The following is a 14,804-nucleotide window of genomic DNA, read 5'->3' as shown; positions in this document are numbered from 1 at the left end:
AATTGGTGATAGTGGCAAGCAGCTGTCATAGCTCACTTTTTCTTTTTCTCCATGACGTCAGTGCACCATCTTGTAAACTATATAAACCTCTCAGCCTAGTCAGCTCTGTCACATAACTAATTTGTTTTTCACTTGTTTGCTTTGTAGGTGAATAATTATATAAATTATTATTCGAGAGATTATACTTTTCTTTCCAAGTACTTTGGAGTTTCAATACGCTAGCTGGCTCGGGGAAACTAAATTTTTGCTAAGTTGTTTGTATAACAGGGGTCACTGGACTAAGTGGAGAGAGCTCGTGGGAACTAGAGGCACTCTTCTGTCCTTTTCTCCCACCAAATTAAAGAAAACAATGTGCATGTGCATTTGCCCTGCAACAGTTCCAAACTATGATAGACTGTTTTAACAAGGAAAAAAAATAAAGGTTGATGATTAACTTTTTTGATTAAAAGAAACTGGCTGCTTTTGCCTTTTTCTTAGTATACCATAGTGAGTTGTTAGTTCCAGGAATTACATATCCACCGATAGGCTAAGACTTTTTCTTTGGTGGTATTGGGACCTAACTTTACTAAAATAAAGCTAATGCAATAATATCATTAAACTGTAACGGGTTTTTCCTCCGGTTAAAAATTTCAGCAAACTAAATCCAGATAAAAGCCCAAGTGAAATTTAAAAATATCTGATTCTGATAATGGCACAAACCTTCTGTGCTTTAACTTGTCATTGTAATAAATGATTGTGTCAAAGGTGAAAAGAATTAGTGATCTTGCAACTTGTTCCAGGAGGTGAACTGCACTAAACTTTCTTCACTACTCAGTTGGGATTCCATTTTGGAAAAGTAAAGTTAGCTTTGTTTTTAGACTTATACTGTAAATTCCTCCTCCCCCCCCCTTCCCTTTAAATGGTTCTTTCTGCCCCTTTCTCCTCTTCTGTTGTGATAAATGAGAGAGGGGATAGCTCCCTTTTGGAGACTCCCAGCCAGCCAGTTGGCTATGGAATCCCTCTTGGTGGTGGTTCTCTATTTGCTTTACCTGTAAAAGCTTAATAAGCCCACAGGTAAAAGGAAAGGAGTGGGCACCTGACCAAGAGAGTCAATGGGAGGGCTAGAACTTCTTAAAATTGGGAAAAAAACTTTCCCTTTGTCTGTGTGTTGTGGTTCTCCGGGAAAGAGGGGAACAGGGAGCAGTTATGCTGTGAGACGCTTAAGCCAGATGAAAAACCATCAAATCATACCTAGAGATTACTTATCTGAAACCGCACATATATAAGTAAATTAGGGAATGTCTAGAAAGATGCAGTTAGGTTTATTTCTTATTGGTTTGTGGATTCCTCTATGCTAACCCCAAATGCTTTTTGTTTTGCTTATAATCTTTAAACTGGACCTCAAGAAGGTTATTCTTGATGTTTAAATTTTGTAAGTGGGTTTTTTAAATCTAGCAAAAGCCTAAATTCCAGATTATTTTCTTTCTTTTTTTGGTTTTTAATAAAATTTACCTTTAAGAACAGGGCTGGATTTTTTGGTGTCCTAAGAGGTTTGTGCATATATTGTTAAATTAGCTAGTGGCAACAGCTGATTTCCTTTGTTTTTCTTTCTCAGTTGTTCCCCGGGAGGGGGTTGGGGGTGTGTGTGTGAAAGGGCTTGAGGGTACCCCACAGGAAGGAATTCCCAAGTGCACCTTTCTGGTTTCAAAGGATTTTTTTGCATTTGGGTGGTGGCAGCATCTACCCATCCAAGGTCAGAGAGAAACTGTAATCTTGGGAGTTTAATACAAGCCTGGAGTGGCCAGTATTAATTTTTAGAATTCTTGCGGGCCCCCACCTTCAGCACTCGAAATGCCAGAGTGGGGAATCAGCCTTGACATCTGTTCTCTTCCCACAAATTGTAATAATGAAATTTGGGTGTACAATTTTTTTAAGTATGAAGTCATTACTGAGGTTTACAGCTTTCCTAATCATGAGTTATTCTTAAAATATGGAAGGTATTTAACAGAATAGTGCAGTTTTTCTCACCATGAAATCCTGGCCCTGATGAAGTTGACTTTAGTGGGACGAGAATTAATCCATTGTATCTATAATTCTGCCTACTTAAATAGTTGTGTGAATGCAATAAACCAATGGCTCTCTGGTGTAATGTAGCCTTCACCAATAGGAAATATTTTTTTCCCCAAGTAATTCCAAGGAAAATAAGGAAGGTAGGAAAAAACAATCGTAAAGAGTATATTTTACTACATTGTTTCAAGTAGAATACTAGTGGATGCTGATTTCCAGTACAGAAAAGCTTTACTTAACCATACTCTGGTTAAAATGCTGGGCTAATAGTCCCTGGACATGGAAGTGTGCATGAGATTACTTAGTTCAGCTGTAAGCCCATTCATTTGCATGTTCTGGGTATAGAGAAACTCAAAACATTTTGGACGAAGAGGCAGATTGTTCAGTTCTTTTATAAGACCTGTGTAAAAACACTTTAGCAAGGTGTAACAGGGCGCACACTCACCACAGTGGTGCCTCCTGCTGGTTGGTTTGGGAATTAGTGCTTTAAGCGGTGCGCCTTTGCTAGTGGTGTTTTTGCTTACCATTACTCTCTGTCTCAACCGTCCTCACAGTTGGACCTATGTCACTCACGGACCGCGGCATCCGCTTCTGGACAGTGCTCTCCAGCTGTATCTGCTCTGCTGACTCTTCCCCTCTCCCCCCCCATTCCGGGGGACTGGCAGCTTCTGGTTCTATCACTCCCCTCAGTGGCTCACTGCAGTCCTCAGTCTAGCCCCTTACTCCAAGGGCAAACTGCAGTCTGGCTTAGCCATGCTCATCACTCGCAAGTTGGGGGAAAAGAAGCCCGCCTGCTACTCTGGGCCCCAACCAGGGACCCTCTAACGGCAGCCACTTACTGCCCTCCTCCAGCTCTTCTCTACTGCCTACTTCCCTCGGCCACTTCCCCGTAGCCCCAGCACCTTCTCTGCCCCGTTGTGTCAAGGCCCCAGTCTGGCAGTCGTCAGCCTAGAGCTCTCCTAGCCTCTACTGATCCTGCCCAGCCCTGTTCTGTTCTGTCTTAAATGTTTCTCTGAGAGCCAGTTCTTCTCCCTTTTCCCTCCAGGGAGAGTGTGTGCTCCTCTCTACCCTGCAGCCCTCTTATAGGGCCCAGCCTGTCCCTGATTGGCTGCTTTCAAGCCTCCACTTGACTGGCTTCCAGTAAGACCTTCCAAGATTGGCTGGGGCTCTGTGCAGCCTCTCTGGCTTGCTTTAACCCCTTCCATGCCAGAATGGGGCAGCTGCCCCACTCCACAAGGACAAAAATTGGTATATTGTCTTGCTCATACACATTCAAAATTACCCATCTTCCCCTCCCTCCTTCCTCCTCCAGGATTGGTGTTTTATGCATTCTTTTATTAGTGTTCTTCCTATCATATGAAAAAACAATTCTTCTCTGATCGTGCTGTTGGATATCCACAGATGAACCTACAGACTCCTTTTGACTTCATTGGGTCTACCACGGAGGCACAAGGGTCTGCATATGCAGATCTGATTGCAGAATTGGAATCAATGTTTGAAAAGACCAGCAGTAGGCAGTTCAGATCTGGTGATTTTAATGTAATCTACTAAACACCGCAAAAATAAAAAGGATAACTGATCCTATTTTTGTCATATAGAGGAAGCTTAGGAAATTTAAGGGAAACCGTTGTAGTTGTTGTTTTGAAGAACAAATATTTCAAATAATTACTTTATAAAGTGTCACATACTATATATTCTACAGTATGCAAATCAGGAAATAAAAAAAAAATTTTTTCACTTCATTAGCAGATAACTGAATTAGACTTTCAAGATTAAACATTTATTTACTTACATAATTTATAAGTAAAAGCAATGCTGTTTATGCAAATGTTTATACTCTGTTCAGTGAGCCCTATTTCAAAGACACAAATCTGAGGTGAGTTAATTTAAATAAAATACTTGAATTTGGCATTTGGTGCACAAGAAGACTTTTACCTTTAACTACTACATACCTCTGAAAACTACAGTTATGCATATTATAATTTAACTGAATGTTGCATGTAATTGAAAATCAGTGTAGGGGCTTGTTTAATAGTAATAATATCAGTATATGAATTTACTATAGCATTTGTATAATTGCAACCAGTGCTGATCCTCCCACTCCAGCTCCTATTTCTTCATTACAGCTGAAATGATTTGGGGCAAACTCATACAAAGTGTGTGAATCAGGATTGTTTCCATTTAATTGTTTTCAGATGTTTAGCTATAGATAATGTGCATGGATAATAGCAATGGGAATCATTAGAAGTGCATCATATGGTAGAGCTTTTTATATGTATGTATGTGTATATATAGAGAATGGGTGGGAGAGGATAAGGGAGAGAAAAGCAGCTTGACTTCAGAGCTTCCCAGTTGCAAATTTTTTTTCATCTATACCAACCAGACACAGAAAATTTGTGTATTGGACAGACATTGTAAGTGCTATTCGTCAAAATTGTTTGAAGGGAAATCCTGAACCCATTTTTAAACTAAGAAAAGTTCAATCTTGTATTAATTACAACTTACTAATAGCTTCTGATCAAGTCACCAGTTCAAAAAGTCTAGTAATAGAATATATGATTTTTGGAACAAGAAATTAATCAATTAAAGTTAGTCCTCTTCTATGCAGGAAGATTAAGTACAATGTAAAATTTTACAAATTAAGAACAGATTCCTGAATTTAAAATGATAAAAGCTAGGAAGATTGAGGAGCAAGTCTAGAGAGGGTTACACAGGCTCGTATGATTTTTGGAATATTCAGTTACTGCTTGCTTAACTACAAATACTCATATAAGCAACATTTGTTCTTGATTTCTCTCATAAGAAACTAAAACTTGCATTCATTTCTTTTAAATGCATATAACATATTTTATCATAAGACTACATATCTTCTTGGCCGTTACCTTAGCTGGCAACACAGGTTAGCAGTTTAGCTTGCCTGAGTTGGTTAATCTGAGGCCCTTTTTTTTTCCTCCTTGAAGACCTTTGAAATATCTTGAATATTTATTATAAGGATTCATCAAGTTTATTTTTCTCCCACAGTTGTTACACTGTATGCTACTTTAGGAGGCCCAGCAATAGTACATGGATTAAATGAAAGTGAGGTGACAACCATCATTACTAGTAAAGAACTGATGCAAACAAAATTGAAGGTAAGGAATATGCCTTTTCTTTGTGAATAATTCTGTTGTAGTGTATGTGATCTGGTGTTTTTGGAGACTAAAGGCTGATGTATATGGCCCAATTTATTGATTTACTTGCCTTTTGTAATGCATGTATTTAACATGTTACAGATTTATTTCTTTTTTTACCATATAAGAGAACAAGAAACATCTAAAGTAAAATGTAGGGCTTGATTTTATGCTCCTTGACTCTTGCACAGTTATCTGTACCAGTACAAAGTAAGGCATTAATCTTTTAATATGCAATGCATGGGTGGAATGTGAGCCCATACACAACCCCATTGAAACCAGAAGGGCTACTTACAGATAGCAGGAATCTGCCCACCTGTTGTATGTTACAGTGCTGAGGTGTAAAAAGCTACCAGTCTAATTTTGTTAGGGGTTTACACATACTTTATAATCCCATTACCCTTTTGCAAAGCAGTGCAGTGCAGAATCAGACTCATAAGTTATATAAGTAAGCAAGAAAACATGTTAATTTATCCATCTACTAACATCTAAAGTAGCCGAACAAGACTTAAGAAAGTGTTACCCCAGTGATTTAACTCTCTTACTAGGGTTGAGGCGTTCAGATACTAAGTTGATGGTTGCGGTAGACGAATTTGGATGGGGTAGTGCCACTACACAGGTAAAATTTGTAACCATTTTACTTGTACTGGTGCAGCTATACTGGTCCTACCAATTGAGGCTATTATGTAGACAAGGTGCAGGCATTTTTAATATCTTATTTAACCTTACTGAGCTGGGTAGCTTAAAATACCTCAGTACAAAAGAGTTTGCACCATTGGAGCTGGATTAGTGCAGAAAAATGCTCACATTTGGCTTGTGAAAACAATGCCAAAGAGAATAAAAGAGTTAGTCTTGAATCTGTCACCTTTAGCAGAAAACAGGGCAGGTGAGGTTAGATCTACTTGTATTCTGTAAAGCATTCTGAGATCATGGTTATGTATTTTCAGTATCCTGAGTGATCAGAAATTAAGCAAATAGGCAGCGCAGAATTATGCATAAAGTATATATGCAATAATAAATGTGACAAAATTTAGCGCTCCTAGTTTATTATTAATTGTTTTCCCAGCAGACAGTGGATTGTGCAGAGTGGCAGCCTTTGTTTTTGAGTCAGTGTCATTTTTGAAATGGGAGATCAGCTTAAACATTTTTATTAAAGTAGCTTAAAGGTTGAACCTGCCAAGTCTAATAGCATCCTTTTTTAATTACAAATAAGAATATGTTAAATTTAGCATGGTAGTTGGAAAAATAAGTAAATTTGATGAGAGAATTTTCCCCAGCCTAAAAATGGCCACACTTAGTGTGGCGTCAGTTTTACTCAAACAAAAGTCTGAAATGCTCTGTCATTCATTTATGGCTTCAGTTTGAAATCTTAAATAATTTAAGATCCAAAAACTAGCTAATACATATATGCAGAAATTTAACTACCTTTTTATAAATTCTAAAGTAGTATAACTAGTTACTGTATTTTTGTAACTATTTCCATAAAGAGGTTTGGATAAGATTAAAAAGAAAGGTTTCAGAGTAGCAGCTGTGTTAGTCTGTATTCGCAAAAAGAAAAGGAGTACTTGTGGCACCTTAGAGACTAGCAAATTTATTTGAGCATAAATTTGTTAGTCTCTAAGGTGCCACAAGTACTCCTTTTCTTTTTATTAAAAAGAAAGCATTTTTCATAGACTTAGTGAAAACTATTTGTGAAATAGTTAATTCCTCCCACTCAGAAATGAATCTAACCCTTAATTGTAGTATTAAGACTGATTCTTAATATATACCTAACAGTTTATTAGTCATTAGGACTGTTGGATTGGTCTTCAAATTACATTTTTCTCCAGAAGCTGAGTGCAGAATATTCAGAGTGCTCCAAGACCTTACTGACTGCAGATGGGACTTCTAATTTGCATTCCACACCTAGTAGCACATTGTGCAGCCATTAGACCCCTGAGCTGGTGCAACACATTTTTTTAAGCCAAAAATTGTGTTATTCCATTTAGAGTCAGGAATCCCTAAACTGTATTTTTAAATTTTCTTTTGGATAGTTACAAGAATTCGTACTGAACAAATAAAAACTAGAAATGAATGAGTGTTAGAATTTTCTCTGACCAGCATTTTATATTTTGCCTTGTATCCTTAGAATTGTGATCCGTATTCTTAGGTGCTCTAAAACTTAGATTTTGCTTTCGGTAATAAATACTATTTGACTATTCATTTTGCTAGACTTCTATTTGCTGCAGAGCATATTTTAAATACCATACTAAACATTGCATTTCAAGAAATAATAGAGAAGACAAACTCAGTCATCCATTCTGAGCTCAGTGTTACCTTTGAATTGACAGGGTGATCCTTTTCATCAATATTTGGTGGGAGTGGCAGGTGGCCAGTATTCTGAAAATCTGACTGTCTCAACAAGAGCACACAAAAATGGAGGCACCCAAAATTAGTGGACAGTTGTGAAAATTTTGGCCTTAATTTTATGTTTAAAGAAACGCTTAAATTAGCCCTGATGTCCCAGAAATCTTGACCGTGGGAATCTGCAGTTTTCACCCAAAGAGTGACACTATTACAATTTAGTCATTTACATCAATAATATTTTAACATGTTCAGTAAAAATATTTTGTTTCTTTCCTGGCACAAACTTTTGCACTAGCTTTCTGTGCAAAATGAAACATATGTATCCATTTCCACAGGAAATTGTTTCTCAGGTTCCACTATTGCGACATATTATTACTGTGGATGGCAAACCAACAACATGGTCAGAATTCCCCAAGGGTGTCATTGTTCACACTATGGCTTCCGTGCAAGCAATGGGGGCCAAGGCAGATAATGGTATGTACTTTTAAATATTTGGATTGGAGAAACTTTTGTCCAACTAAACCTGACTGAGTCAGGAGAGGAAGATGATAGCCCTTTACTGCTGAAAATCTTGTTAAATCATTTATGTATACATTTTATATATCTTACAAAGTGCTTTTTGATGCAACTTGTTATTGAAAAGTTTTAATTTGAAAAACACACAAATCTATAAACTTTCACCTTTTTTTTTTGGCTACATGGCTTTTTCTCTTGACATGTTGGGTTTTTCAAAAAAGCAGGGTGGAAAGACTTGCATTAAAGCTGTATAGTGTATTTTATGTACAGTTTGGTAAATTTGGGTATAAATACCCACTAGAAGTAACACGTAAAATCTGTTTTAAATCAAGAGCTATTAAAACTTTGTTTAAATTATTTTTACTGTATTTTAGAAGGTTTCAAAATATATTATGCCAATTTCTTGAATTCTAATTTTAATTTCTTTAACACCTTAGAACCAGAAATCTGAATTTCCCTGACATTAAATGTTTTAATGCATCTCACTAAGTGGCAGAAAATTCTCACTTTTAGTGCTAAAAAGTTGGTTAATCTGATTATTTCAGATGTCATGCATGGAGTTCCTCTGAACTCCTCCCCTCCCAGTTCTGAGTGTTGTGTTTTATTGGGGTTACACAATCCTTTTAATCATTAGGTCATGTGAATGTTGGATGGAACTGTTAGGAGGAGGGGTGTGTGGTTAGTACATGCTGTTAATTACGTGGGAATAATATTTTGGGCAGTTTTTTTTCCCAATATTACAAGGGCTTAATTTCTCCATTTAAAGAAATGATTGTGTTCCTTTTTGATGAGCTAGCTCTATGTGCTATTAAAATGTTAAGCCCACTATCAGCAGAACTTAGTACAGCTATACTTCATGTTGAATCAGTTGAATATTGTTGTTCAAAGTACAGTAGAACCTCAGAGTTACAAACACCTTAGGAATGGAGGTTGTTCGTAACTCTGAAATGTTTAATGTTATGGTTGTTCTTTCAAAAGTTTACAACTGAACATTGACTTAATACGGCTTTGAAACTTTACTCTGCATAAGGAAAATGCTGCTTTTAACAATCTTAATTTAAATGAAACAAGAACACAAACAGTTTCCTTACCTTGTCAAATCTTTTTTTAACTTTCCCTTTGTTTTTTTTAGTAGTTTACAGTTAACACAATACTGTACTGTATTTGCTTTTTTATTTTGTGTCTGCTGCTGCCCAGTTGTGTACTTCCGGTTCTAAATGAGGTGTGTGGTTGACTGGTCAGTTCGTAACTCTGGTATTTGTAACTCTGAGGTTCGACTTTACTAAATAGAAGGCCTTATGTTTCACCTTGCTTCAATCTGTTTAATATTGCATACAAAAAACTCCATTAAAAGAATGATAACTTTGCAAAGTAAAGCTTTCAGAAGTTAGAAAATGCCATAATTAGGGTTCCTCATGCAACTTTAATTCAACCCCCTTGGTCCTATGCATTATGATATGCTCTTTAATTACATGAACACCTTTTTTTTCTTTCATTGGACCCTGTTTCATTCAGTGCCCATGATGGACAATATTCTCTGGTTGGGTAGCTATGCAATACTTCTTTTTGTACTCCTCAGTGCTCCATTCCATATTTACTGCACACCATGCAAACCCTTCTCTAAATACAGAATTATTATTTTTCTCATGGGCTTTTCTGCAGTACTCATCACTGTAATAATATTTGAGCATTTAAAAACATTAATGGCCTTTCCTTCATAACACTACTATGTGTTATGTGGTAGTATTACCCCATTTTACAAACCAGGCACTGAGGTTTTGTAGAGATTAAGACCATGATTGTCAAAAGTAATTGCTAATTTTGGGTGCCCAATTGGAGATGCTTAAGGCCTGATTTTGGTTTTTTTAGAGTGTTTAGCGTTTGTATAGCAGTTCATATGTTCAGTGCACAGCCTTGAGTAGATTACAGTTGCAGTTTTGAGTGTTCAGTATTCTTGAAAATCTTAACCTATGTGTTCCAAGTGGAGCATCCATAAAATAAAGAACACCCAATTAGTGGGCCCTTGTGAAAAGTTTTGGTTTAAGGTCCAGATTTTTAAAGGTCTGTAGGTATTGCTATGCTCAGTGTTGCAACACTTAAACAGATTTAGGAATCTAAATCTCATTTTCAAAAGGGATTTAGCCACTAGAAACCAAAATCTCAGTGACAAAGTGACTAAATCCCTTTTGAAAATGACCTTTAGGCTCCTTAATCAGTTAGGCGTTGCAATGGTGACACCTAAATATCTTTGAAAATCTGGCTTAAGTGACTTCCTAAATACATAGGAATTGTGTGACAGGGATAGAATTCAGTTCTCCAAGTTGCCGTTCAGCTGCCTGAATCACAAGAATATCCCTTTTCCCCTGCAGTCCCTTGCATTGTTCACTATGCACCTTGCAGCCTCTACAGCAGATAAGTCAGGGTCCTGCAGAGGGCTGTCTCATTCACTACTCTGAAATCATAGAATATCAGAGTTGGAAGGGACTTCAAAAGATCATCTAGTCCAACCCGCTGCTCAAAGCAGGATCAATCCCCAGTTAAATCATCCAACCAGTTTTTGCCCCATATATGTAAATGGCCCCCGCAAGGGTTGAACTCACAACCCTGGGTTTAGCAGGCCAATGTTCAAAACACTGAGCTATCCCTCCCCCTTCTAAATCCCAGGTTCTATTCCAGGTTCTGGAAGGGAGTGATATCTACTGATTATAGACCTGTCTTTCCCTACCTACTCAGCCTCTGTTTTCCCCTTTGCTCACCCAACAGATGTTTCTGTCACACCTGCTCCTCACCACTCTGCATTCCAGTCAGGCAGTTTCCTCTTTTGCGTGTATACCAGCAGTAAGAGCATTGAGAGCATGTATCCCTCCTCTGTCCCTGTGCTAACACCACAGTGGACCTGGCTGCTAGGAGAGCAGTTGCAGGAATAGTCCTGTTCTGTGTAGATGGGATCTTCTGAGATGTTAGTTGCCAGATTCTAACAGTAGCTTAGAAATGGCACAAGTTTTTTCGTGGTGGCAGAAAAAGACATGCCCCAGACACCTGGGAGACTGCTCTGTTGTATTTCAGATTCCTGCTCCAAGATATATAGGCACTAGAGCTGCTCTACGAAATGGTTGTAAAACTTTTTTAACATGCGCAAAACAGTGTATTTTCCATTATCTCATTCTGAGAAACAGCTGAACCGTTTTTGCATAAACATTAAAAATATAGTCAACCTCCAACAGACACCTGGAATGGAACATTTGGTAATGTTATAAGCAACTGAAAATAGGGTCTTATAATGGAAAGTGACTTACTGTTACCAGCTCTGCATATAAAACAGAACCCTGTATGCAAGGGCAAAAGAATAAACAAAAGGTGATTTAGTTTGCCTAACACTAGTAAACTTACAAATATAGCAAATATAATTTTATATACAAATAAGGGCCCCAATTCTACAAACACCTATGCATGTGTTTAACTTAGTGCATTGAAGTCAATGGACTACTCAAGCAAAAAGTTAATTACAGGAAATAAATTGCAGGATTAGGGCCTACATTTCTACAGTTCGGTGTGGATTGCTTATTTCAAATGAATTACACCATCTTCACAGATGTTATAGTAGGTGAACAGAACACGGTTTTGAGAATTGACATTGGCTCAATTGTGGCTTTGCCGTGAGCCCTATGTGTAAGGTAGTGTGTTGCTATGCCCCAGGAGCGCACACAAGCAGATTGATTCAATCAGGCTCCTGGTTCCCCTCACTGGTCTGGTGGGTATATATCCTGCCCTATATCTGGTGCAGCAGACATCTCCTGGCATGCCAGTGCAGCTCTGCTGTCCAGCACGTTGAGGGTGGGAACAAAAGCTTTGTTCATTCCCCATTCTTCCCACCCATTTCCATCCAGGTGTGTGGTTGAGATGTAGTAAACTCACAGAGTCTGATTTTTACCATAGTGTAGCTACGCAGTATTCATAGATGATGCAGAGAAGTTAGGGGGCACTTCAAATTTTCTTTCTCCCTGTGAAGGTTCCTGGGATTAATTGTCACAGAAGTAGTAGTGTCTGGTTCCTTATCAGAATAATCACTATAATATGTTTTAGTATTTAAGATACTACATTTTATATGCTTTCTATACATTGTGCATAATTTTTTTTAATAAAAATTACAGTAAGCAAACAGCAGGCCAGGCCTGTACCCTCAGATATTGCAGTAATCATGTACACAAGTGGATCTACAGGACTTCCAAAAGGAGTCATGATTTCTCATAGCAACCTTATTGCTGGTATAACTGGGATGGCTGAAAGAATTCCTCATTTGGGGTATGTACCAATAGAAATTTTCATTAAAGATGGCTTGTAATTACATGCAATCATAGATTAATTATTGTATAACTAGTTATTCTATATAAAGTCTTCTACTGCACTCATTGCCACCATAGTATCTGGGCATTTTTCAGTCGTGCATTATTATTCTGACAGATATTAGTCGTGGTTTTTTCCCATGTATTTGTGTTAGGGAAACATTTGCACTTGGACTAGAAAGTGGTGAGGTTTGTGGTGATCCTTAGTTCCATTGGGAGTTCATTCCACAGTCTTGGACTGACCCCTGAGTAAGTTCTGTGGCCCAAAAGGATGATCTTTCCCCTTAATGTGGAGAGTTTCATTGTATCAGCAGCAAAGTTGTTGACCACAAGCAGGCATACAACTATTTTATCCACGTTTTTCAAAGGAAGTGCTGTTGATTATTTGCCCATTTACTATGTGGTAGATCTTAGCTTTAAGATAAGAGCATGACATCTCACTGAAAGATAAGTTAAAGCATTTACTAGGAATATTCTGAATAGTGACTTATTTTTATTTATTTATTTTTTTAAAGATTTTTTTTTTTAAATCCAAATGACTAGCAAAAATCCAAATAACAAGCCAGGGCAGCAGTGGCATATGAGGGTCAGAGTTTCAGTAGGGAGTGCTGCAGAGATTTTGGGCAGCATTGTGGCTCAGAGGGCAGTCTGTGGAAGCTGATGTAAGTTAGCCCCTTAGAACTGTCTAAATTACGTCTGGGACCGCTGAAGCACCGGAGCACCCCGGAATCAGGAGAGCACAAAGGTAGGGTAAAGCCCCCTTCTCTTCTTTTCCCCTCTAGCTGTCAATTCTGTGCTGCCCCTCTAGTTGGTATAGCATAGACTCTTGCCTCTGGAGAAGTCTTTGTGGTCTTAGTTATAAGTGATCACTTTTTGAATCTTTTGTTCCCTGATAAGTAAATAACATAGTTTCCTCAGTGCCCCTAAATTTAAAATGAACATTTCACAACTTTTGAAACCACACATATATGCTCAAGAATACTGAGATTGGTTTTCAGGCACACACACATTCTTTAACCTTCTCTGGTTCTTTGGAGGCTGTAAATACAGTTTGGCTTTAAATGATTGTCATGAAGACACTAAATAGTACAATATGAATGTATCTTTTAAAAACTTTTCAGGGAAAAAGACATTTATATTGGATATTTGCCTCTTGCTCATGTTCTGGAATTAAGTGCTGAACTTGTTTGTCTGTCTCATGGATGCCGTATTGGTTACTCCTCACCCCAGACATTAGCTGATCAGGTACGTAACTTGTATATGTCACAACATAACAATAAAAGATCAACTTTTGATGGATCTCTTAATAGCTGTTTAAAAATTTTTAATAGGAAAGCAATAAGAAAATCTTTATATACCAAAATATAAATGGGTATATTTTTTGTTCTATATCAATACATTAGACTAGTTTCTAAGCAATTTTTAAGGTGAAGGCTCTATAAACTGACATCACTGGTTTTCTAATTAAGTAAACTGTCACTTTTCTATTTACATATTCAAACCTTTCACAAATCCTCCATTAAACTTTATGTTCCTCCATATTTAGTCCTCTAAAATAAAGAAAGGAAGCAAAGGAGATGTTACTATGCTTAGACCTACCCTAATGGCATCTGTACCGGTAAGTTTAATGCTTTCTTTTAAAGATATTTCGTCATTCAAATGTTACATGACGAAGAGGAGTAATATCTTGATAGTTACTGTAAATTACAAGGATGAGAAGACCTTTAGCGTTGATAGTTTACATAATGGCCTCTGTATTTAAAAAAAAGTATATAAATATTTACACAGTGGTGTGAACATTCTTACATACTAGATGACTAACACTATTTGAAAATGTGAAACCAGATGCGAAAATTACACGTTGGAATTTCAACTTTTATCACACTATTGCTAATAGTAGGTAGTATAAATATGATTTAAGTAAAATTAGCTAAATATGATCTGTAGAAGACGTTTTATTCTATTTGTCATGAGTGTGCTATACTATTGTCTCCTAATAAGAAATGTTCCTTATAGAGCAATGAGTCTGCCAGCATTATGTAAAAAGAATGTGGAAAATTGGCTTTGGCGTAAACATACGTTCATTTGTTATTTTAAAGGGAAAAAATATACAAGCTAGTTAGGCCTTTTGTGGGCAAAGAATGTAGTGGGTATGCTTTGCACCTTGAGGTATATTACTGATGAAACATTGGAAAGGTGGTATTTAGCAGTAATTAGATTACAGTTTTATACTTCTAAATTCAGATAGTGTGTAGTGCAAGACATCAAAAATCTCAAAATATTTGAGTAATACTGTACTTTGTACATTAAGATTTTATCATTATTTTTGTTAGGTCATCCATGTTTTACCATTTAACTATAAACTGAGGACGGTGTCCTTCTG

At 37.2% G+C, this 14,804-nt stretch overlaps 1 protein-coding gene across 5 annotated transcripts in view; it reads left to right on the top strand.

The window, feature by feature from the left end:
• Positions 1 to 14,804, top strand: part of ACSL3 (acyl-CoA synthetase long chain family member 3) — a 109,996-nt gene that overhangs the window by 68,457 nt on the left and 26,735 nt on the right. For all 5 annotated transcript variants that reach the window (XM_048863339.2, XM_048863338.2, XM_048863342.2 and 2 more), the window contains 5 exons: positions 5,068 to 5,177; positions 7,898 to 8,036; positions 12,230 to 12,380; positions 13,543 to 13,666; positions 13,968 to 14,039. In XM_048863339.2, coding sequence (XP_048719296.1) covers positions 5,068 to 5,177; positions 7,898 to 8,036; positions 12,230 to 12,380; positions 13,543 to 13,666; positions 13,968 to 14,039 — 596 coding nt within the window. The remainder of the gene's footprint in view (positions 1 to 5,067; positions 5,178 to 7,897; positions 8,037 to 12,229; positions 12,381 to 13,542; positions 13,667 to 13,967; positions 14,040 to 14,804) is intronic.

Source organism: Caretta caretta, chromosome 9 (assembly GCF_965140235.1).
Source record: "Caretta caretta isolate rCarCar2 chromosome 9, rCarCar1.hap1, whole genome shotgun sequence".
NCBI lineage: Eukaryota > Metazoa > Chordata > Testudines > Cheloniidae > Caretta > Caretta caretta.
Note: the sequence above shows the minus strand (reverse complement) of the source record. Positions and strands in the feature narration are given on the sequence as shown.